At 50.0% G+C, this 25,176-nt stretch overlaps 1 protein-coding gene across 1 annotated transcript in view; it reads right to left on the bottom strand.

Annotated features, from left to right (window-relative positions):
• Nucleotides 1-513: 513 nt before the first annotated feature.
• The window catches only part of LOC129524653 (immunoglobulin superfamily member 3-like), a 52,335-nt gene continuing 27,672 nt past the window's right edge, over nt 514-25,176 (bottom strand). The window contains exons 7-12 of the mRNA XM_055350932.2: nt 23,268-23,669; nt 19,592-19,996; nt 8,381-8,791; nt 2,923-2,992; nt 911-982; nt 514-586 (exon numbers count right to left, since the gene is read on the bottom strand). Of these exons, the coding sequence (XP_055206907.2) occupies nt 514-586; nt 911-982; nt 2,923-2,992; nt 8,381-8,791; nt 19,592-19,996; nt 23,268-23,669 (1,433 nt within the window). The remainder of the gene's footprint in view (nt 587-910; nt 983-2,922; nt 2,993-8,380; nt 8,792-19,591; nt 19,997-23,267; nt 23,670-25,176) is intronic.

Consider the following 25,176-nt stretch of genomic DNA (forward strand, 5'->3'; position numbering starts at 1 on the left):
CGTACAGGCTGTCAGGCCCCCAGACCTTTGCGCAGGCCATGCTCTCTGCCAGAAGCTCTGGGCCTCATCTCTGCCCTCCCAAATCCTCCCTGCTTATCTTCAGAGCCCATCCTGGTAAGAACCCCATCTCCAGCAGCGACCCTTCCTGGGAGCCCCCAGATTTCCTCACCCCTCTTTCTGCAGGGCCTTGCCTACCTCCTCACAGTGGCTGAGCCTCCACTGCTTAGGGAGAAGCTCCAGTAGGGATGGGCCTGGCCTGGTTTCTCCTGTGTCCCCCACCTCAGCTTAGAGCCTGGCACTGTCCAGGAGTCCTCTGAAGACCCTCCACCCCACCTGGAGCATGGGGTTTAGCTTCCATAGTGCCCACAATCAGAACACCCCACAGATTCACTGCCACGGGGACAGGACTTACCGTCCAGCAGCAGACGGGGACCCCAAGCCTTGCCTGGGGTGTTGGCCACAAAAGACAGGAGGATTTGGTGGAAACACCTGAGGAAATAACTGGGGTCTCCCTCACACTCTGCTGAAGCCTGCAGCCACAGGATCTTCTTCAGAGACTCTCTGATCAGGCAGCCTTCTCGTTCTCCTGAAGGTCAAGGGAGGTTACCTGAAGCACGCGCAGCCCAGACCTTTCTGGGGGACTCCGTGTTACCTCCCTCTGCCTCTGGCTGGTTTCTCTGTCTCCAGTTGAACTCTGGAGGCAAAGAGGCTGTCAGTAACACATTTGTTTCCATGAATTCTCTCAGCACGTCTCCCAGGCACAGCTCAAAGAGGGTTTTGCATGGAGCAGGGCAGGTAGGGGACAGGGCATTCCTGCAGAAGCCCAGGATGTGCATGTGGTAAGCATGGCAAAGGGGGCTCAGGGGGCACTGCCAGCCTGCCCTGCTCTGACGCTGGACTTGCCACTCACCTGCTGTGGGGCCTCAGGCAAATCACTGAACTGTCCAGCCTGGATGACGGCAGCACCTCACTTGCCTTGCTGCTGGGAGTTTTGTGAATAGAGTAGGTTAGACTGTGGGCAGGACTTGGTGAATGGTAGCTGTGATTATCATCATGGCTGCACTGGGGACACCCCCAGGAGGCCTGAGTGGCACAGGTCTCTTGCTCACTCTATGTCCCCTGTGGACTCCCTTCCAGGCTGTGCAGTGAGTGGCAGCAGTGACCCTTGGGAAGTCTCATGGATATGGCAGCAGGTGACAGGTGTGACAACAGGGAAGAGGGATGTGGTGACAGAGGTTGGAGTTCCCCTCTCCCACAGTCAGTTTCCCACAAAGGGAGGTGTCTGCCAGCAAGCCCCTCCAATGAGCCCCAAGCTGCGTTTCCCTCCACTCCACCCTGTCCCAGTGCAGAGCGTCTGACCTCAGAGGCAGACACACTGTCCAAGAGGTGGTCTATGAATGGAGTCCCTGTGCCCTCCCCACACACAGGGAACATCCAGATGCCATCGTGGAAGTGTGGCCACCTCCCCAGGCTTGGTGGGCCTGGGGCCGATAGTGTGATACATTTGACCCCCTCCCAGCCCTGGATGCAGACACCAAGAGCAGAGAGACCTGGCAGTAGTCATGCAGCAGCACACCACCCCACATCCCCAGCACAATCCAAAGCAGCCCCTCATCCCCACCGTGACCACCACAGCGTGAATCCAGGTGCCACCTGTTTCTGACCTGAACTCCCTCACAGCCGCTGCCTGCACTCCCTCCCTCCAACATCGCCTGCCCTTCAGTCTTCCAGAAAGCTGCTAGAGGGCTCTGTCTGTCCAACTACAGAACAGGCCCTGCCTCCTCCTTGCCCCGTTGGACAGCTCACACCCTTCACCAGGCCTGACAGCGCTCTTGCCACTCCAACACCCTGGGTCCCAGCCGGGAGTCCGGGTCAGGATTAAGGGTCCCTGATAGAGACACCGATTCCTGGAGGTCCAAAGAGCCTCAGGAGCTGGGCCAGCAATATGCAGCATCTATTATGGACACAGAACATTCCCATCACATGGCCGGGTGCAGTGGCTCACGTCTATAATCCCAGCACTGTGGGAGGTAGAGGCAGGTGGATCACCTGAGGTGAAGAGTTGGAGACCAGCCTGGACAACATGGTGAAACCCCCATCTCCACTAAAAATACAAAAAGTTAGCCAGGCATGGTGGCAGGTGCCTGTAATCCCAGCTACTCAGGAGCTGAGGCAGGATAATTGCTTGAACTCGGGAGGTGGAGGTTGCAGTGAGGCAAGATTGCACCACTGCACTGCAGCCTGGGCAACAAGAGGAAAACTCCGTCTCAAAAAAACAAAAGCAAAAAACAAAAACAAAAGGACATTTCCACCACAAGTCATGGGGCAGGGGCCTGGCCTGGTGAGTGACCCTGTCCTAGCATGACAGCCCCCTGCACCAAGGAAGCTACCCAGTCCCGTCCACTGGGCCGGGTCATGCTGAGTGCCCTGGAGGGCATGGCCTCATCTCTCCCAGGCTCAGGGTCATGAGCTGAGCCCCCGGTCAGGGTCCTGGGGTGGTCAAACCATGACCCAGCCTCCCCTGTCTGTTAATCTGTCTACCCAAAGGCCCAAGTAGGCACCTGGAGGAGCAGGGGGCACCCAGCCAGGCTTAGACTGCTGGGAAGAACTGGGAGGGGAGTAGGCAGTGCTGGGCCCTGTCCCTTCCTCCCAGGGCAGGTCAGCAAGGGAGGGTGGGCCCAGCCTCCCATAGGCAGATGTCCCCGGCTCGGAGGAAGACACCCTGCTGAGGTCCTGGGCTTCCATTTCCCATCCCTCCACCCTCAAAACTCACTGAAAGAATGTCCAAGCCCAGAGGCCTGGTTCTCACCCAAACAGTGTGAGAGCTGCACAGACTAGGGGAAACTGAGGCTAGAAAGTAGGTCAGCTGCTATGGTTGGCCTCAAACCCAGAACCCCTTCCTTGTGACCCTGATGGGCTTACCTGAGGCCTGGGGACAGTGGGGGCCCAGGAGAGCACCTCTTCCTCAGAAGACAGTTCTGGGCTGCACCCGCTGGGGAGGAAGAGACAGACTTGTCTGCCTGGGAAAATCCCAGCCACAGAACTGGCTGGGCCCCCCCACTCTCCAGAGTGGCTCAGAGCCATGCCTGTGGCCCCCTGCAGCACTCCTCAGGGGGCCTCCGAATTGGGAGTGGGATCTGGGGGTGGCCACCTCCGAGGAGGAGCAGAGGCAGGGAAAGAGCAGGAGCGGCCAGAGGACCCATGAGCTTACCTAGTCCAAGAGACCAGCCAGGGGGTGCCCAGCAGCCCTGGTGGACAGTGGGAGGCATCCACACAGGGTGCAGGACAGGCAGGCCTCTCACAGAGATCCAGCCTGGCTGGGAGGATGGGGAAGCTGACGTCACAGCAGCAAGGAGGCACACAGTGACTTGGCACGGTGACTCGGCCTGTCACCACATGACTAAAGTTCACGCAGCCCTGGCAGGGCCCTGGATGGCAGGTGCTATGAGCCGGGGAAAGGGTTTCCTTCCTTTCAGACTCAGTTCCCTCCAAAGGGCACTGTCTGCCCACGAGCCCCTCCAGTGAGCCCCAGGCTGGGTCCCTCTGGCTCTCCCTGTCCCTGTTCAGAACATCTGAACTCACAGCCAGTGTCCCAGAGATGGCTCTGGAGGTGGTGGAGTAGTGGTGCCCCTGGCACTAGACCAGAACCCAGACTAAGGGGCCTCACCACACGCTGCTGTCAATGCTAAAAGTGTGTTCCGGGAACATGGCCTGGGGCCCTGAGTGCAGACTGGTTCTGCTGCCCATCCAGAAACATTAGCACCCCAGGCCCGAGGAACCACCTGAACAGCCCAGAAAGGCAGGGCCCAGAGAGGGCCTGAGCTGGCCCAAGCTCACAGAGCCCAGCAGTGCAGACTTGGCCACCTGGTAACTGCCCCAAGTTACTGCATGTTTCTGACCAGCCCACCAAGAAGTCTGAGCCAGGAACAGCTGCGGACCCAGCCTAGGGGACTTTGGACAGTGCTGCCCATTCCCCTGTGGCCCTCATCTGCCAGGGATATGGGCCAGAGTCTCCCTGAGTCATGGCTCCCTCCCCTGATCCTGGCCTGCTGTGTCTACAGTGCCGGAGAGCCCCTGCAGCCTCCACCTGAGGTCTATTTCGTGCCCATAACACCTACCCCACAATCATCCTTCCAGGCTGCCCCAAGCTGACAGAAGGGGACATGAAGGCTGACCCAATATTGCTTCCTGCCTGGGTCACATAGGCCTGTCCTGTCATCCACTGCTCTCAAACGGGCTCTGGACAGAACCCACCAGACACACAACTGTGAGATCCTCAATAGCCCTAGGATGGAGGTGCTATGACCAAGCCCTTTCTCAGGCTATTCCTCCCCCTGAAGATCAGGGTGACTGGGAAGATGACAGGGCAGGAACCAAGGCCCCATGACCTGTCCCTGAAGGCTAGACAGCCAACAGGAACATCAGGGGATTTGGCCCTGCTGAGTGGCTGCATTCCATGGCAGTCAGCCGGGAGGGGTCTGAAGTGGAGAGCCACAGGGCTCTGTCCCCTGCCCAGCTCAGCAGTTTCCTCTCTGCCTGAGAGCATATAAGACATGCATGTTCTCACTCATAGGTTGGAATTGAACAATGAGAACACTTGGACACAGGAAGGGGAACATCACACACTGGGGCCTGTCGTGGGGTGAGGGGAAGGGGGAGGGATAGCATTAGGAGATATACCTAATGTAAATGACAAGTTAATGGGTGCAGCACACCAACATGGCACATGTATACATATGTAACAAACCTGTACGTTGTGCACATGTACCCTAGAACTTAAAGTATAATTTTATATATAATACTATATATATTTATATATTATAATATATTATATAAATTACATAAATATAATAATTATATATATATATATACACACATGTATATGACATACAGGATTCACAGCAGCAGGTGGGCAGGAAGAAAGTCTGAGTGAGTAAAGGATGGCCCAGATCCCTGCAGCTGACCCCAAAAGGAAAACCCTGGGCTGGGGAAAGTAGGGAGACAGAGCTGCCTTCAATAGGGCACAGCTGAAGCCTGGCAGCAGCTGAGGATTCCAGAGAGGGGAGACAGGAGGGGAGTCACTTTATCAAAGGACATGTTAATAGAGGTAGGGCCTACAGAATGAAGGAGGCTTTTCCTCACATGCTGAGTGTGTCACATTCTGTCCCAGTCAGCCCTCTACCCCCTGAATGCGGAGAGGGCACCTAGGTGGAAGTGGGTCCAGGGAAGCCATGTCACCTGAGGAAAGACTGCAGGGGCTGGCCTAGAAGTCTTCTCCAGACCCCACAGCTCTTGTCCTGGGCACATAAGGTAGTGAGTTCCCTGTCCCGAGAAATGTGCAAGCCTCACTCACCTGGAGACACTGACTCTGGTATCAATTCCACCCACTTCCAACACACGTGCAAGCACGTGCACACACACACAACTGAGCCTCATCTAGGCTGAGCAGAGCAGCTTCCCAGGATGCAGCAGAGAGAGCAGTACGAGGAAGAGGTAGACACGGCAGCCAGTCTGAGGTTTCCTGGTTAATCCTTCAACCCAGCTTGATGGCTTTGTCACCACAACCCCAGAGCCACAAAGGTGAAACCAGAGCACAGCCCCAACCCCATTCACAGGCAGGAAACTGAAGCTTAGACAAAAGGGATTTACCAAGGTCAGCTGGCTCCAGGAAGTCTGCAGACCTGCGGGTGAGCCCAGGACACACCCACCCCTTACCCTGCCAGCCCCCAGCCTGGAGTCGCTATCCCTGGATATCAGAATGTACAGATCTCTGGCTGCTTCCCCAGGACCGTCTACACCCCTGGACTGGATTCTTACTACCCAGATGTGGAGATGGAATCTGTCTCTCACAGTTTCCACCCTTGCGGCACAGAGTTGAGAATCAGAAAAAAACACCCCTTCAGTAAGATTTAATAACCACTACCTGCTGGAAACCTGTAGAAAGAACTATATATATCCCTATATATATAGCTGAGAGGTGGCAGGTGCCCCCTGGAGTTGGGCAATGACCCCTCGCACAACCGGCCCTGCCCCACCCCAATCCACAGGCACAAACAGAACCCAGGAGCGAGGCAAGCATGGCCCAAGGACACAGGGTCCCCCCAACCCCATCACAGCTCTGGCTCTACTCCAGAGCTGACCCCCCACCCCCACTCAGGGCTGCCAGATCCTCCAGGGCCTGTTTGTTCATGCTGCACTCTTTCCTCTTAATTCCAAGAAGCCACGGCTCTCTCAAGAGCTTCTTCGCACAAGTCAGGTGACTCCCCCCAGCCCTCCTTCACCCACCCGCATACCTCACTCAAACTCACGTAAACTCATCAGCCAAGAAACAGAGCCCCCCCCCCCCGCCAGCCCAGACCCAGTCGGATAAAGAACCCAGGGCTCTCCCCTTCTGTGGGATCCCTCTGCAGGATGCGCCCACACAAGTCTTGCCCCCTTCACCCCAAAGTGCAACTCACTCCCACGGCACGGGTACACAAACCGAGGCTCGGAGAGGAAGAGGAACTCCTCTAGAGTGCAGCAAGCATATGGCAGAGCTGAGAATGGGACTCAGGACTCCAGACACTCATGGGAGTGCCCTGACCTGAGCTTCCCCACCTATGATGTCCACCAGCTCAGAGAGGGTGAGTGGCGCCTCTGGGTCACACAGCACTGGGGCGCAACCAACTGCTCTCACTTCTGGGCTCACTCGACGCCCGGTCTGGTCGTCCAGCAGCACACTAAAACCAAGCTAAGATTCCCTGCTGTGACCCAGCTCCTCCTTCCCTCCCCCAGTGGACTGGGGGTGGGGCAGGGGGGAGGGGAGGCTTTAAAGGCACAGAAACTGCTGCAGGTGGGATGTGGGCTGGCTCCTGGTCCCATCCCTGGGGCTGTGTGATCTGGGATCGCTGCAGGCTGCAGGTCTCTCTGAGCCCGGTGGGGCCTCAAACCCTGAATGAGAGACCTGAACTCTGAAAGCCTCGGTGGGGCTGAATGAGGCTGGGTTTCAGCGGGAGGAAGATTAGACCAAAGGTTCCCTGGGAGATGGGGCCACAGAGCTGGGCTGCAGCCAGATGCCCATGCCAGGAGGAGCTGGAGATGTAAGCATCTGAGGCCCCACAAGGTCTGAGGAGCCTAGATCACCTCTACAACCCCAAGGCAGGGGATGCTTCTCCTAACAGGCCCTCTCCCCAACTTTCAGGGCTATAGGCTGGGCTCTAGGAGCTGTTAATCCAAGGACCCTAGTCACCTGGACTGAACAGAGTCACGTGATCCAGGAGGGTCCTTCCTCAACCCCCAGTTTCAGGGGTCTGAGCAGACAGGCTGACCGAGGACCCCAGACAACGGAAGCAGGAGGATGAGGCCCATCCGTCCATCATGCCCTCACCTGCTCTGCCCCGTTCAATGAGATGAGATAGGGTGGGTGCCCCCACAGGGCTGGCAGGTCGAAGCCTCTAAGCCCTCACATCAAGGTCCACACATGGTCTGCAGCCTGCCAGAATTGTCACTCTTAGCAAGGCTAAGAGTGGCAACACAGCACCCTCCATGGCCCATCAGGAAGGACAGGCAGAGACAACAACGAATTGTAGGGATGTGAGAATAAGGGATGGAGAGGCACTTAAGGCTACACTATGTGAGAAGTTGAAAGAACTAGAGATTTTTAACAGAGAAGGGGCATACATTTCATGTATTTGAAAGGAAATGACGCAGACTTCTCTTTGTTTTTTCCATGGGCAGATCTCAAAAGGGAAATTACAGGAAAGTGAACTTTTCAACAATCAGAGCTGCCCAAAAGTGGAACTGAGGCTTGCAGAGTGAGTAGCTCTCCCTCCCTGGAAGCATTCTGGCAGAGGTTGAGTGCCACCTGTGAGGGAGAGGAATAAGGGCTACACCATGGGGTCGAGGAAGGGCCAGAGGAGGAATGATTCAGTTTGGAGACAGGAAAGGCTTGTCTGGGCTGGGCTGAGAGCTAAGGAAGAAGGGGGATGCAGATGCATAAGACCAGAAAATGCCTTCTAGGTAGGAACTCTGGGTGTGGAGCTGGTGTCAGCCCAAGATTCAGGGTGCAAACTGCAAACCCAGAAGAAGATTCAGGAGCTGCCATGAACCCTGCCTTGCCACATTTTGCTAACCACAGCTGCCCTGCTCCTTGGTGAAGATGCCATCCACAGAAGCAGGGTCAAGGATGCTTCCATGAGTCTGCCGTCAGCATCAGGACCCACTGCAGGTAAAATGGATGGGATTGCAGTGTGCTAGGGTGATGGTCTGTGTACCTGCACCCACACTCAGCATGCACCTTGCAGACAGTCTCTCCACACCAGCCCCACAGAGCCCCACCCACCCCCAGGCAGTCTCTGCACTAAACCCACTGGCCCAGGACAGCCGTGCCCTGCGGCCTTACCTGGCTGTTTCACAGTGACTTCTGTGCGCCCAGAAACCTCCTCTGCCAGCTTGTACCAGGCGTAGTTGGGGCTCAGCAGCCACTCCTCCAAGTGGCAGTAGTAGCTGCCGCTGTCACTGACCTTGGCTCTCTGGAAGGTGAGGCTGAACAGGCCCCCCGACACATGCCTCTCAAACTGGAGCCTGGCTCTCAGGCCCTCCTCCTCCGCGTAAGTACCGTATTCGAAGGCGGAGTTGTGGGTAGTCTTCAGGATAAGCTTGCCGTTGGCATCTGAGGGCTTGTGGACGTACCAGAGCACCGCAAAGTGGGAGTTCTGGCTGGTCTGAGACTTGACTGAGCAGTTCAGCTGAATGGGCTTGTTTTCCACCAGGGTGAGGGTCCTCTTCGATTTGCTCACCTGCAGCTTTGTCACTGCAAAGGAAAGGGGAACACAAGAATCACCACAGACTCCCAGAAACGTGGCCCATCCACCTTGAGGCTCTGAGTCAGTTTTCCTCCAGCACAGTTCCTGGGGGATTTAACACCGACTGGCTTCAGTGTGAGGAAGGCAGCACGGAGCCCAGGCCACCGCTAAATACCCTTCCCTGTCTCCTCCTTGCCATGTGCCTGGCTTAGGCCTTCACCATCTCTCCCCTATCCACTGCCTGCACAGCCCACCATCACAGGGCCTCTGAGGGTGATCCTGCTGAAGTACAAATCTAGCTATATCAGGTCTCTGCTTGAGAAGTTTAATGGCTCTGAACTACTTATGGGCTAGAGAGAAACAATTCCTTTTCACAGCACAAAGTCCCTTCAGGATCTGGCCTTCACCCAAGTGTCCTGACTCATCTCTCACGACTCACCCTCAGGCACCCTCCACAGGCGCACACCCCTGGTGCAGTTTCCCTGAGTGCTGGCCTTTGCCCTTGCTGTCCTCTCTGCCAGTCTCCTTCTGCCACCTCCCACCCTCACCCTTCTCTCCACTTATCCCTCATTCCCATCCCCCTGGGCTCCATACCCTTCCTCAGCACCCTCTATATATCTTTGGGCTGTGTGTCCTCACATCTCTCTCCCATATCCTAGATGGTGAGCTCCCCCAGGGCAGGGATCAAGCTCTTTCCACTCAATCAACCAGTATTTACGGAGTGCCCACTCAGTTTCCCACAGGATGCTAAGTGCTGGGGATGCCCTGAAGAGTAAGCCAGAGCCCCAGCCCTCATGGGGCGGAAGGCCTAGCAGACATTCTTATCGCTGCACCCCCAGAGCCTAGCACAACACCTGGGCCAGGAAAGCATTTGATCAGTGTTTGCTGAAATAGGTGAATGAGTGGGTGAGCGAATGAGAGCACATTGGAGAAACACGGCAACAGGTAATTAGAGGATGCTGCGGGGGCGGGGAGAGGCGGCTTCCTCTAGGGGAGTGAGAGAGAAGGCTGAGAAGACAGTAAACCACGGGACAAGGCAAAGCCAACTGCAATCCTCCCTTCTCCTCACTGTCCCGCTCCAAAAACAGACAAGAGGGCAGCCTGTGGAGCGCCTCCCCAGCAGCTAATTAATGACGATGTTCACCTTGCCAGTGGCAAGAAGCCAAGGTCTAATGAAATCCATCTTAGGAAGGTGATTTGAGATCTCACCCACCCTATCATCATTAACCTTGGCTCTGCATTCCCCCACCCATGCCTCTGATGCTACTAAAACTGAAAAAAAAAAAAAACAATTCTAAGTTCCTCTTAGGGAACTAATAGCACAAGCATTGTTTCACCTCCACCACTGTCTTCACACTTAGTTTTTCCGCCACAGGGACCAAACCACTTCCCAGCTGAGAAAGAAAGCAGGGGCAAGGTGCAGATTCCACCCAGGGACAGCAACCTAGGCCTCCTCCAACCGAGCTTGTGTGGAGGGCAGGGGCAGGGGCAGGGCAGGGATGCCTGGCCAGGCTCCAGCACTCTGCTGGTCAGACTCTTGTCTCTTTAGTCCAGCTCAACCCCAGGAACTGCATCCAGACCCAGGACCCAGCCCACTGGTCATGACCCTGGTCTGCCAGCTGGCTTAAGCTTGGTTTGGCAGCATCAAGGGTTGATTGAGTCCCATGCATCACAGAACCAAAACTTGTGAAAGCCACAGACTGCCACTTGGTCTCCCTGTAACACACAGACAAATGTTCTGAATGGATGGAAGGATTTAGCAAGCCAAGGTGTGGCAAAGTCCAATTCCCAATGCCATGACTGAGCAACACTGCGGAGCATCTCCCGGCGGTGAATCAGACATTCTCTCCAGGAAGACTTGTTGAATTCACAAACCCACAGACCTTCTCACGCCATCAAGAACACACCAGGCACCACTTAGAGAGAAATCCTGTGTGCCACGGCCCCACCCTCCCGGGTTCATCTTTTTTGTTAGCAAGTCCAATCTTCTGCCTTCTCCCTTCTTCAAATGCAGAAAGTCCTCTAGGGCACACTAGGAATCCAGGACAGGGTTTACCATTAAGCTCCCAAGCTCTGGAAGTTAGATTTGCGTTCACTTGCCAGTCGACTTTTCAGATTGGATTCCTATAATACTTGAAACAACCGGCTCCCTTTTCATTCTTTTCCAACCCAATTCACCGCATGCAAATGATATCTATATCAGTGCAAATGACACCACCTGAATTATCTGGTACTTGGCCAAAAAAACTGGGTTGTTCAGCATGGAGTAGAATGAGGTTTAAAATGTATTATTAATTGGGACTGGATTATTTTTGCAACTGTTACTAAGGAAACCTCAATTGCTACAGTAACTGCATATGTTAAACTGGAATCCTGTGAGTAAACTTCTATTCAGTCACATGGTCTGAGAACAAGAATTCAAGGAAGAGAAATGTTCCAAAGCATTTCCATTTTTTTTCCTTCCCGTGTCAAAATATTGTGAAGTGTTGAGAAGCTTGAAAGAGAGGCATTTTTTAAATTTGGTGCATGTCTGACAGGTGGGCAAGGGGTCAGCTCTTACTCTATGCTCTGGATTTCCTCCCACATCTCCAGGGCACGTAGGACCTTTCCTGAGGCACAGGGGAGACTGGAATCTCCACATATAATTAGGGAGCCCTCCCATGTCCTGCCAGAGCCCTGCCCTGGGTGGTGTACAGCTTGCGTGCACCACCTTCCTCCACAGAGCTAGGAGAGCCCTGCCCACTTAGAGACCACAGGTGTTTTCATCTGCAAAATAAGAACAATGTCTCTATCTCCATTAGGAGTTTTGTGCAGACTAAAAGCAATTGTCTATAAAAAGAGTTTAGCACAGAACCTGGTATATAACAAACACCCAGTGAATTTTAGCTATTTTCGTTCCTTTTTGGTTTCTGTGCCTTGTCCCAAGTTCAAAGTTCAACACTTAGATTGGGAGTTGTCAAGCATAAGTGGTAATCTTCCTGCTCAAAGTGCTGTTCTCAGACCAGCAGCACTGGGAGCTTGTTAGAAATGCAGACTCTTAGGCCCCACCCCAGACCCAGTAAGTCAGAATCTGCACTTTAACAGGATCCCCAGGTGATTCACAAGTAGCTTCAAGCCTGAGAAACCCTGGACTTGGCGTGTGAGTGAACGGGCTTTGAGAGGCCATAAATGCAGACGTGAAAGAAAAGAGTGAGGCTTGGTTAACCCCCAACAGTGAATTGGCAGGAGGAAGAAAGAATCCAGCAAGAGACAGGCAGAGGGTCCGAGAGCTGCTCCTGCTCACGCCAGCAGCTGCCTTCACAGCAGCCCCCAGGGGCCAGGCCCTGCTTTGAGGGAGTGGCCCTTTCTTTCTGCAGCTGGAGAGTTTCCTTCCCAGGCTTGTGAATAAAACTTGGAAGATCTGTGTTTTGTATGGTAGGAGAGGCTGTTGCGTTTGTTACAAGCCAGGGTAGGGTGGTTTCAAGGTGAGACAACAGGAAGAGGGAAGAACTCCACAGCGGAGACCAGCGGCAGCTTTCTCAGCCAGCCTACCCTCCCTTCAGATTCCACTCTGTGCGTGCTCTTCTCACTCAAAACTCATTTATTTCTTCAATAAAGGATTCCCTTATGCTCCACTATAGCTGTTACTGCTGCCTTACAACGAAGGTAATTTTTAAAGTCTTCTCTTTCTTACAAAATTCTAAGCATATGCAGGGCAGGGACTCTGACCCAATCATTGTTAAACTAATCAATGAATAGTTGAATAAATGTGGTTACTTTTTAAAAGGAGGGGCAATTCTGATTTTGATAGAAAAGAGAACATTTCAAAAGGTATGTGGCCTCTGAGCTAGGCCCTGAGAAACAAGTGGAGAAGGAGAGTGAAAGGGCACGCCAGAGAGAGGGGACAAGTGAAGAAAGATGACAACTACCCTGTGCACTCTATTCAAGGAGGAGCAAGTGCTCAGGTGTAGTGGATGAGGTTAGAAAGGTAAGCTTCAGCCACACTAGAAGGGGCCTGCAACTTGTACTTGATCCTGACCACCTGTGGCCCTCAGGGTGCATGCCATGGATCTGCAGATCAGCATCACCTGGGAATTTGCCAGCACCTGTTAAGTCAGAAAAACTGCGAGTAAGGCTCAGCAACCTGCAGGCTCATGAGCCCTCCAATTGATTCTGATGCACATTCAAGTTTGAGAAGCAACAGCTGTGATGCTGAGGTGGTTGCCGGTAAGTCTGGAGAAAGCGGTTTCTGTGCAGTGGTGTGAGCAGCAGCCAGAGTGGCAGGTGCAAAGAGATGGGCACTGAGGGAGGAAGACACTGCTCTTTATTAAAGACAACAGACAGTAATGCTAGAGATAGAGGCGGCCAGTGTCTGCGGCAGGAGAGATGGTTCAAGTGGAGAGAAGCAAGTCAGATGAGAGACAAGGAAAGAATGCAGGGTGAGCTGCATGGGAAGCCAGTGGCACAGGTGCCTGCCAGTCAAACTGTTACTACCCCTGAGTCCCTCTGTCCTTAACACCCCTTGGCTCCCTGCTCTCTCCACATGACCATTCCCTATTTGGGCCCTCAATGATCTCCTTCTCAGGCTCTTATAATTGGCCTGCATATGACACTCCCTCCCTCTCGGCCTAGCCACAGCCAGGGGATTTCCCTAAATGGCAAATGGGGCATGCTACTGCCCACAGCTGCCCACCCCACAGTCCATGACAGCAGTTCTCAATAAGGCAGCTAATTGCAAGCAGGTCTCTGGTTGCCATATTGATTTGGGGAGGGGTATATATTCAATAGAATAAAGCCATTAAAGATGTAAAATCATATATGGGACAACTCCATGCAACAAAACTCTGCCTCGTGTCCTGTGTGACTTTCAAATGACATTCATGTGGGCAAAAATTATGCCTCTGAGCCTAGAACCTACTTTCATTTTACTATAATCACAATACTTTTATTTTGCATGGTTTTAATATATGTCAGGTCAGTCAAGAGAGGATTTTCCTTTGTTTTGTTCAGAATTGTAGCAAGAGTTACTCAGGACTTCAGAAACCCTGTCAGGATGGCAGTCCTGCTCATGGTGCCAAGTCTGATACGGTGACTGTTAGTGTGCATTTAGGGACAGCGTTGACTGTGACTGTGCCTCCTAGCATAGCTGTCCTGAGCATTTACACATTGAAACATATTATTTTACTATGAACTACTTTATAAAAAAAAATACTTTCTTTATCCCACAACTAGGACAGTATAGCAAATTTTAAAGATATGATTAGGAATGTTATATTGTATATGAATTTCATTTCTGGGTAAAGGGAATATTATAAATTATTACAAAAATGGAGTATATGATCTGGGTATGAGCTAAAGTCCTAATTTCTGAGTTTAGGATGTTCTTATTTATTTAGCAAACTTTCATCTGGTCCTATGTGCTCAGCACTATTCTAAGCACTTTATAGATATTAACTATTTGGTCCTCACCAATCCTATGAAATAAATATTATTCCCAATTTTATAAAGACACTTGCCCAAGGTCACACAGCTGGCTTAGTGGTAGAGCTGGGATTCAAACCGAGGCCGTCTGGTCTGTCCTTGCTTTTAGCTATTACATATGCGCACCCTCACCCCATGCTCCCATGTACAAAAGGGACTTCTTGATCCCTGCCAGCTTGCCTGGGGGTGAACCCCTCCCAGACCCCATGCTTTAGTCATCTCAAGATAAGCATGCTGCTCCCACCCTCCATGACTATCTTTATTCACACTCTTCTCTGAGCCTGAAATGCTCCACTCCTCCTTCCCAACCTCCCACCCTCACCCCTACCCCATTCCCTCCTCACGCCCCCTGCCCCCTGCCCCGTGTTCATGCCCTGTGCTGGCTCTGCCTCCACACCTGTAATGCTTTTCTGCTCTCCTCTGTCCCTAGGCCTCCTGCCTCCCACAGAGCCCGCAAGGCAGGAATGTGACACACCCATCTCAGCAGCCTCACCAGCATGGCAACCTGGCACTTAGTAGGTGCTCAATGCATGCAGAGAGACAGGGAGGGAGGGGCAAGGGGAAAGCAGCAAGAGTCTGCAGGTGGAAATAGCTAATGAAGGTTACCCAGATGTGCCCTACCCTGCCTTACCTGTCTGCAGGCAGGGCAGTGACCCTGGCTCGTTGATGCCAATAGCAAGTGCCCCGGTGTTACCATGACAACAGGCCTGAGGCATCTGGGAGGGGCTGGGCTCTCATCTTAGGGCTCTTGCACTCATGCCCATTCTATCTTGGCACAGACAACAGGCAGAAGCCACCTGGGATGGAAGAAGGAGAACCCCAGACTCCCCTGAAAGAAGGCAGAGGCCAGTCCTCTGAGGGATGGGGCAGTCATCCCTCAGAATGTGAAAGGAGAGCCAGTGTTCACATGCTCTGGACTCATGGAAGTCAAAGAAAAGCCCTCTGCTATCCCAATCTGCCAGGTCAGCAATAAGAAATAGAAGAAAACCGATTTGGCAACATCCAGAGGGTATTAAATATTCATCCTGAGTGCCCATCAGTAAAATCCCAGCAGAATACACCCTCTGACAAGTCAGCTTTCCACCACTGGAGGCTGTCCTCATGGGAGCTTGTTTATGGCTTTGTCAATTTTAATAGCCAAACCAAGATATTGTCGTAAACATTTGAAAAATGAGTGCTGACATTTCCCTTACTGCTTCTGTATTTAGGGATGTGTAATTGGAGGGCGTTTTGAGCTAAAGAAAATCAGAAGGAAGCAAGGCAATTATGCTTTACAATTAAAAGAGAAAACTGATTAAGAGCTAACAATCAAATATGTGAACTGGCTGAAAGTCTTGCCTAAGCACCCCTTGAGGGGTCACACTATGTGATCAATGGGGATCAGACAAAGCTAGATCAATGGCAATATGACAGTGATGGCATTCCTTGAAGATTCTGTTGGGGATGTGCATACACAACAGGAAGCACACACAGGGCATGGTCAAATAACAGATCCACAAGTCAACTGTGCCATCCAACCAGAGATTCTGATGAATACTGATATGGGGGCAGGATCAGCAGGGACGAGTCTGGGGCACAGACCACAAAGAAGCTTGCTGTGATAAATGATATCACAGCAGTGGAAGGCTGATGGTAAATGGACCAGCATGAGTGAGTCAACAGTCCCTGGGTTCCTATTTGATTCTGATGGAATACGAATATTTAACACAATATTCTTTAAAACGGGGGTAGCAGGGGACACTTCTATGGAAGACACCAGAGCAGGGCTAAGAATCTATGTTTTGAGGGGCAAGGTACGCAGGGAGAGCAAAAGAAGAGGATAGCGCTGGTATCCCCAGGTCTTAGAGCCACCTTGTGGCAGAAGCTGGAAGAATCAGGAGTTAAAAGAGGCACAAGATAAAACTTCTACACCATCAGCAAACTGTGTCTTGAGGAACCTCTACCAGTGTCTTATGACCCCAACTTCCAAAAAACAAATTTAAGGATTTGCTAAAGGGGATTAGGAAATCAGGAGTGGTTAACCAGAGAGAGGAAACTTTAAATACAAGCATACGGTACCAAAGAAGATTCCTGAGAAGAAAAGCACTTGTCTAGAACATATAATAATAAAATTAGGGACTTGGACTCTGGAGCCAAACTGCCTGTCTGGACTTGAATCCTGGCTCTGCCACTTACTATGGCACACTGGGCAATTTATGTAACTTCTGTGTCAGTGTCCTCATCTGTGAAGTTGCGTAAAACGGTCCCCCTCACAGCACTGCATGGATTAAGAAACAAGGAACTAAGTTATTATGTGTAAAGCATTCCCAGTGGTTTACAAGAAATGCTCAGTGAATATCAGCTGCTACTGTTGTTACTACCAGTAACGCTAGTGCCATAACTCCTCCACATCATCAATCTACAAGGAGAAAATTCTTCTGTAAAGGACAGCATTAACTGAATGCAGAAAGAAGAATCTCTGATTGCATAGCCTTTAAAAAGGTCAAAGTCTCCCTACCGCAATTACTTTTAAACAAGGCACACCTGGATTCAAATCCCAACTTCCCCCACTCACTAGGTGTTTAATTTGAGGAACTGAGAACCTCTCAGAGCCTCTGTTACTTCATTTATAAAATGGGAAAGCAATATGTTCCTCCCAGGGTTGCAGTGAAGATTAAGTGAGATAATATACACCAAGTGTCCAACAGTCTCCAGCACACAGTCAGCTCTCATGTATTTTTCCACTTCTATTTCCCCAAAATCAATGCACCAGCACCAAAGTATACAGGAAAGAGTAAAAACTCTTATGAAGCTCTCTGGAAAATATTAAGTGCTAAATGCATAAATATTTAATAGAGGAGAGACAGTAACACTTAAGGGGATGCACTCTCCTGGTGCCTCAGCTGTCCTCTGGGAGTCCTGCACGGCCTCAAGCACCCACCTTTGTTCTTCCTAGCCTCCAAAGGGCCATAAAAGTATATTACTGTGCACCTTTAAGTAGAGGCCTCATAACAGCCCAAGTACAGTGATACTCATAAGTCTCCTCTGCCAACCACTGTTCATTCTCATTTTACAGTGAAAACACAACAGAAACCAACTCGAGACACCCAAGACACAAAGACAACCTCAGAGCAGATCTGGGGTCTCCCAACCCTCCAGCTACTTTACCCAGGAGGCAATTATGGTATAAAGGAAAATGTTTGATCTGTGGAAGTCAGAGATACCTGGGCTCCAATCTCAGTTCAAATCTCAGTTTTGCCCCTTAACCAGCTGGCTTGTCTCCATCAAGATTCCTGACCACTTTGAGCCTTGGTTTCCTCATTAGCAAAATAGGGATACAAACACCTACATTATTAGGTTGTTGGATAAATTTAAAAAAGAAAACATGAGTAAAGCACTAAGCACAAACCTGGCATCCAAGAGGTACTTCATACATATTTTTCCCTGTCTGCCTTTAGTAACACCATAAATTAATCCAAATAATTAGAACCTTCAATGAACTCATTCTGTATTCTTCCCTTAGGCACTCCAGTCTTAGATTCCAAGTAGTACCAGAAACAGGCAAATACTAGGGATGGATTCAAAAAGGCAATGTCAGACAAGGTCTTGAGGTCAGCATCTCCTCTACCTTCTACAGCTGCAGAACCATGTGATGGGCAATGCTGCTCAGAAAACTGACTTTGAGAGCCAGAGGGGACCAAAAAAGGTGCAATTACCATCCTAATGTCCCACTCAATAACGCAGGCAAGTAGGTACGTCGCCATTTTCCACAACAAGGGTTCACATAAAATGGGGTCTCTGCTTAACCTTCCACTAACCTGAAAATCCACTTAAGTAAAACAGCCTCTTCTCTGGGCCTCTTGTCAGTCAAAGTTTAGGCTCTCGTTGGCCAAGGGAACAGTCTCATCATTTACACAACTCACTTGTTCCAAATCTGGTACAGAACAGAACTCTGTTATGGGGTTGGAAGAGGTGAAGGAGAAACCCAAAGGTTACCGTTATTTAACCTCATGTTGATGAAAACAACACTGTGGCCACCTAAAGTAGTCGGGAAGACCAGGTCAGGCCCTAACCATGGCTGTTAGTGGACAGAAAAATCCCTTTGGCAAGACGTTCCAACCATCTTTGCAAAGTCAAACCCTTGCCCTTGCCTGCACAGGTATCTGTCCTAGCCGAGGCATAGGCTGGGTGAGGGAAGGAACACAGGAGCCTACCGCCTGGGCTCCACCCTCCACCAGCTTCTAACCTGGCAGGAGACAAGGACAGATGGAGGAAAACCATAAGAGCTGCATGTACTTAACTCCTCCCGCATGTCAGCGGAAGAGCCTGATGAAGGCGAGAGTGTTTGCAGAAAGCCCTACTGACTAATGCTCTCCAAATTAATCCATCCTGATGATCCGCTTTGAGACAGACTCAGCCTCCATAGAGAAAGGAGCTCAAATTCAGGGCCCATACAACTGGACAGGGCCTGGGTGCAGGCAACATTGTGGGAGAAAGACAACCGGAGTTCAAATCCTGGCTCCACCATTCACTAGGTACATGACCTTAAGCTAGTCACTTAAATCTTTCCTGGGGTTGTTGTGCAATTCTAATAGAATAACTGACCTTCAGCACCTCATGCAAAGAAGATGCTCAATAGGTGCCTATTACCCTCCCTCTTTACTCAGAATTTCCTTGTCTATGAACAGGAGACAATGATATCACTTCCACATAATTGTATGAGGATTACAGGAGATGAGGTTAAGTAAAGAAAAGGGCTTTCTTTAAAACAATTGGCCTGTGCATTTCACAAATGTCCATGTCTACAGACACACACATACACACACACACACACACACACACACACGCAAACACACAGGTTAGGGAATTGTTCTAGATTAAAGGAGTCTAAAGAGACAGGGTAACAAATGTGATGTGTGATCCCTGGTTGGATCCTAATCTGAAAGGGAAAAATAAAGGGCATGATTGGGACAACTGGGGAAATGTAGGTGATAGGACTACACTAACGTAAAACCCCAAGAGTGTGATAATGGTGCAGTGGGTGGGTAGGTTCTTAGGAGTTACATGCTGAAGTACTTAGGGAGAAGTGTCCCAATGTCCACAGCTTTGCCTCCAATGGCTCAAAAACAACAACAAACATACACACAGAGGAAGAAAACAAATGCCGTCAGACAACAACTGGCTATCAAGGAAAGGAAATACAAGTGTCCACTGCATGATTCTTAAAACTTCCTATTGATTTGCAATGTCTCTAAATGAAGAGCTGGGAAAGGGGGAAGTGATGCTAAGGGCTCCATGCACACTTTTCTTTTTCCCTCACGTCTGCTCAGGCAGCATGGGCACATAGCCCACAGGTCCTCAGCACTCACCTGGCTGCAGCAGCCTGATCACCAGCAGGCTGGAGGTCCTCTCTGCCAGTTGTGTCCAGGTGTTGTTGTAGTTCTTCCGCCACAGCTCTGCCACACACTGGTACTTGCCTGCTTCCGTGTCACTGGCTCGGCTGATGCTTAGGCGGACGTTGTTGCTGGACTCAGCCTTCTCGGTGGCAGTTCGGGTTCGGAAGCTGGAGGACCTGTTCCCCCACTGGAACCCTCCGTCCCGGGTGAAGGTCACCAAGTCATGGAACTCCACCGTGCCCACCGGCTGGAACCGCCATGTCACTGACACGGGGACCTGGGCAGGGTAGTGGGGTTTGATGATACACTGCAAGTCAAAGGAGTCGCTGTAGGTCACCCCCGGTGTCCGGGAGATGGCTGTGACTGCGAAGCCCATTTCTGGAGAGAGAGCAGAGAGATTCAACCAGAGGAGGCATGTGGCTTTCTCAGGGCAGTATGACATCAGCAATGGGGCAGCTGGCAAAGCAAGCAGTGTGGAGCAGAGGCTCTCGGGGCCCCTTTTGGGTTCTCAGGCTAGTGTTGCTTTTACTATCCTGCTGAAGCCCAGTCCAAGAGTTTCCAAGACTCCAAAGAAAGGCCCACCACAATTCCCCCTGAACAGCACTAGCCTAACCCTTCCCAATGAGATCCTCATGCATTTGCTCCTCCCCTGGAATTAGACATCACAATCCTCTCAGGGACTGATTGCATGTAGGCAGGGTTGCTCCTAGAAATATTGAGATTCCATGAGAAAACAGGAAAAGAAAACCCCAAAGCCAATTTCCTCCATTGCACAGGAGGAAAACACAACCACACAGCCCCAACACCTCTTTTCCTGGTCCCTTAGTGCACTGGTGCCGAGAAGGGAAGCAGATGGAGTCGGCCTCCAGTCTCTTTCTCACGCCCCTCATGAAATCCAAGAACAGAGCAGGTGGGGACCTCCAGTGGGGTGGGACAATTGTCCTAAATGCAGGGTTCTGCAGTCTCAGTGGCTGTGGGTCTCTCAATATTCCTTATTGAATGGGCAGCACTGCTAAGCTCTAATACTGACTCCTCAATATGAGTACCTCAGAGTTCCTTCAGCCGGGAAATACTGTTTAATATTCATACATTGATCACAATCATAAAGCTAACAGTAGCCAGTATTTATTGAGCACTATCTAGGTGCAAGCATGGTGCCAACTGCTTTGCTCTCATCATGCTCCACTGAATCCCCAAAACAACCTTGTAGAACAGGCAGGCTTGTCATCTCTTCCTGCAGATGTAGAAACTGATGCAGAGAGAGGTTAGATAAATTGCTCAATATCAAGCATTTGGTAAGTCAATGACAGAGTTAGTCTCCAACCACATGTAACTGATTCCAGGGGCCTTTTTAGGTTACTTTACCCATGGAAAGCATAACACGGTGGTTAAAGGTCCAGACTCTGGAGCCAGCAGCCAAGCCTTTGATACTTCCCAGCTAAGTGACATTAAAGTTACTTAACTTCTCTCTGCCTCTGTTTTCCAATCTGTAAAATGAGTCTCTGTGAAGATTAAATAAATCAGTGTTTATAAATATTACAAATAGTACCTGGCACATGAGATATACTATATTTTGTTAAATATTTTGTTAAAAAATGAAATAGAAATTTTAAAAAAGTACTTTAAACACTGTAATGTGAAAGACTGGACACAGGATGAATCTTTTGGCTTTCTATGGGGAGGTTAAGTTGGCAAATAGGTAGGTACAATTTGCTGAAAACTCTGGACCTTTGATTTGGATTTCATGGGCTATCTCTATATACCCTTTAAAAAAGTTTATGACACGGAGGCCCATCCTTAAACATGAAGCATCTCTGACAGTCACTGTGCATCTGTGTGTAGTAGGTGTTGCATGAGGGTGGTGTAGGACAGAACCTCAGGGACAGGACCCACACCAGGTGCTCCTGGCCTCACACCTGAAGGGGAGAGAGCTTCCCCAAGCAAATGACTTTGTCTAGTCCTGACACAGACACATGCCACAGTCACAGAGCACCCAAGCTGCTCTAACTGAACAGCCATAATGGCCCATTGTACATTTGGGACCCGCATCTAATTATACTGATATGAAAATTCATGTGTGTCATTGTTAACTTTAGACTGAAAAGACAACCTCAATTAATCTAGAGTGCCCTCCCATTCTTCCTTGTTTAGTCCTTTGGGCCACCTGATTATGGCTGTAACCAGAGGTATCTCAGTGGTGGAGATCAGGTGAACAGTGCTGGCCTCCAGATCCCAGGGCAGAGCCCCTCAGTGCCCCTGGCTGTGAGAACCACCAGACATATGGTGAGTAAGAAAAAACTCAGGGGATAACCTGATACCATAAATTACTTCTAGAGAAACAATCCTCACTAACTCTAATCACTCATTGGACATTCCTAACCTTCCAGGATGGTTAAAAAAAAAAACCAGTACTGGACATCCAAAAGTTGTCCCCCAAGTTCCATCTCACTGGGTCCACATAGTTGCTGAGTATGGACACAGGAACTGAGCTTATCAGGAAACGCAATCACTGGAGGAAGTTTCTAAGACAGAAATCTGAGCCATATAATTACTGCAAAAAGCAGGTCAATCTTTAGGATTAAGCTTTAGAAAACAAATGTAATTCTAATCTCAAAGGGGTAAGAAAATGGAGGACTCTGTCAAGGACAAAAACCACTTGGGGCTGCCGTCTTTACTGGAAGTATCCAAAAGCACCACCATCCCGACCTGCAAGGAAGGTGGTGACACAGTCCCAGGGAGTGGGACATAAAGTTGCTGAGGACAACCGATGTCTCCTGATAAACAGGAAGACCTGACATAACAAATTTCTTTCCCAGCAAAGTCACAGACTGGTCATTTAAAATCTAATATACTGTTTATATCCAGGCAGATAAATGTTGATAGAAGCCTCTTTACCCCAGTGAGAAGCAAATCTAATCTTCCTTGGTTTTAGCAAATCTCAAGGTATCTTTTCATTCCATGCTAATGAGGGAATAGCTTTGTTAGGTATGGGCCCCATCAGGTAGTAGAAACTTCTAGCCTTAGGCAAAGTATTTAATGTGTCTCAGTCTCAGTTTCCTCCATAAAATGAAAGTGTCTGTCACTTGGCTAGGTGGGGATTCAATGGGACAACTAAGCTTAAGTGTTAAGGATTAACCAGGAACATAGTAAATGCTAAATAAATGACAACAGATAATTTTATACCCTTCTCTGCTCTCTTTCAGGAAGGCTGGCCCCTGAGCAGCAGGGCAGGAAAGACATGCCACACAGTGCTCAGCCACTCTGCTCTCTTTAAGGCCAGGCTGGCAGTGGCCATGCTCCTCCACCTGGGGCCACCACTATGGCTGGGTGGCTTCACTAACCTGGATGGAGTTCTGATAACATCACTCTCTCCCAGCCAGACGAGGAGTAGTCACAGCTTCCAGCTATTGCTATCCCTCAGGAGCCCCATCATCCACTGTGGGTCCCTTAGTCCTTGCTAGCACTATCTTAATTAATTAAACCCTTATAAGAAACAAAATAGATATAAAGGAAAGTACTTCAAACTGTATAGGTAAAAGACTGGCCATAGTTTCCTGCTAGAACTCTGACAGACAAAAGTCAGGATAAGGTGTTTGACACTGAAGCTGTCTCCATACCAGACCCACTGCCAGTCCCACCGCTCACTCACCAAGAGCTATGATGGAGATGGGAGTGCTGGCCCGGCGCTCCCCAACAATCTGCCACTCGCCATCCACCACCCGCACCCATTCAGTCACATGGCATTCATACTGGCCCTTGTCCTCCTTCCTGCTGTTGAAGATGCCTAGGCTGAATGAGTTGGGCTGCACCTGCTCCATCTGGACGCTCCCAAAGCTGCTGCGCTCCCAGTAGGACGAGCCTGGCTGCACGGTGCCATCCCGGTCTAGCCACATGATATTGCTGCGGTGGTTCTGCCTGTCCACAAGCTGCCAGATGACAGAGAAGCGACCCTGCAGCCTGCCTGCCATGCGGACGCTGCAGGAGAAGCGCAGGTCCTTGCCCTCAAGGATGACGCTGGCATTTCTGGCCACCTCCACGGAGATGCTGCTCTCTAGGAAGAGGGAGAGAGAAACACCCTGGAGGCTTTATGGTCTCCACAGCGCCCTCCCCACAGAGGAAACAGGAGGAGGGGTGCAAATGGAATCATATTCAGGTACGGTGAGCCTCAGAGGGTCAAAAACACTCTGACCCTAGCTGATGTAAGCCCTGGCTGGTTCTGGGCATTGCTCCCTGTGGTTTTAGATCTGATAATCTAGGATGTTCTTTGCTGTGTGCAGAGAACTGTGATAACGAGGTTCTAAGACCTGAGCCTGAATAAGAACCTAAGAAATACAACATAGTGGCATGATGATTAGGGCATAAAACAATTTATTGGGTAATCTATTCAGCTGGAGTTCAGGGTTTTTCAAGTTGAATTTTCAGCAAGAAGAGTAACTCCAAAATCCTACTTCACTTCCCTCTTCCTACCATTCGATACTACAGCAGTCAAATAAAAGCTGAGCATCCATAATGTGCCATTTGAGGCCTTCAGGACAATTTAGGAAATATGAAAAAAAAAACTGACAGTAAGTATTTGGATGATAACGTGTGCTTAAGTGTGGGTAATAAGGGAGCACAGATGGTCTAGTTTCGCAGAGTGCATGAGGAGCAGGCTTTCATTCTTTCATTAACACACAGGAAGAAAACAAAGCCAGCAGCTCGTCATCCACCACTCTCCCGCCTGTCCAGTCAGCCCTGGGGCTCCTTTGCTCTCTTTCTAGAAACATTCGGCCAATCAAAAGTTTGGGATAAGGATTCCACTCCCTTCTCTGTCTCATCTAGCCTCTGCTGCTCACTTAATTCACTCACTGAATTCACTCAATCAAATTATTTAAACTCGACATGCCTCAGCCTCTTCTTCTGTAAGACAGGTAGAGAGCCACCTTTAATTGTAGAATTCTTTAAATATTAAAAAGTAAATGAGATGATGCGTATAGATTCACCTAACACATAGTAGGTTTTCAAAAACTGGTCATCATGATCATGATTAATTTTACTATTCCACATAACTCTTTGTTTTTATAAACATCACAGATAGCCTAATATGTTTTAATTATGCCTGTAGTATTTTGTATAATTATCTATATTGAGTTCAGAAGGTCTGTAAGTATTAAAGAACACAAAGTAACTAATTTGGCTCCAATTTTGGGGTACCACCCACATTAAATACATGCAATAATTTAAACCAATTAATTAAATCAAATCCCAGATTTTAAGAGGCACACCCAATTACCAAGAGAAAACACACACATACACATAACAATGCATTTGAATCAAATCTTTTCTCTCCTTTATTTCCCCAACAAGCAGAAACAAAGACGAGCACTGAGCCTCAAAATGTAGCTCTTATTATAGTGAGGATGCCTGCTAGCCATTCTGGATGTGCTTGTTTTATGTGAAAAATAAAAGGTCTGGATGGGGCAGGGAATAGCAATTTTCCCAGGAGGGCAAACTCCCCCAGGAGTCATACCAGGATGATTCATAGAGATAATCAGGCTCCTGAACAGTCACCATCTATA

The sequence above is a fragment of the Gorilla gorilla genome, chromosome 13 (assembly GCF_029281585.2).
Source record: "Gorilla gorilla gorilla isolate KB3781 chromosome 13, NHGRI_mGorGor1-v2.1_pri, whole genome shotgun sequence".
In the NCBI taxonomy this organism is placed as follows: domain Eukaryota; kingdom Metazoa; phylum Chordata; class Mammalia; order Primates; family Hominidae; genus Gorilla; species Gorilla gorilla.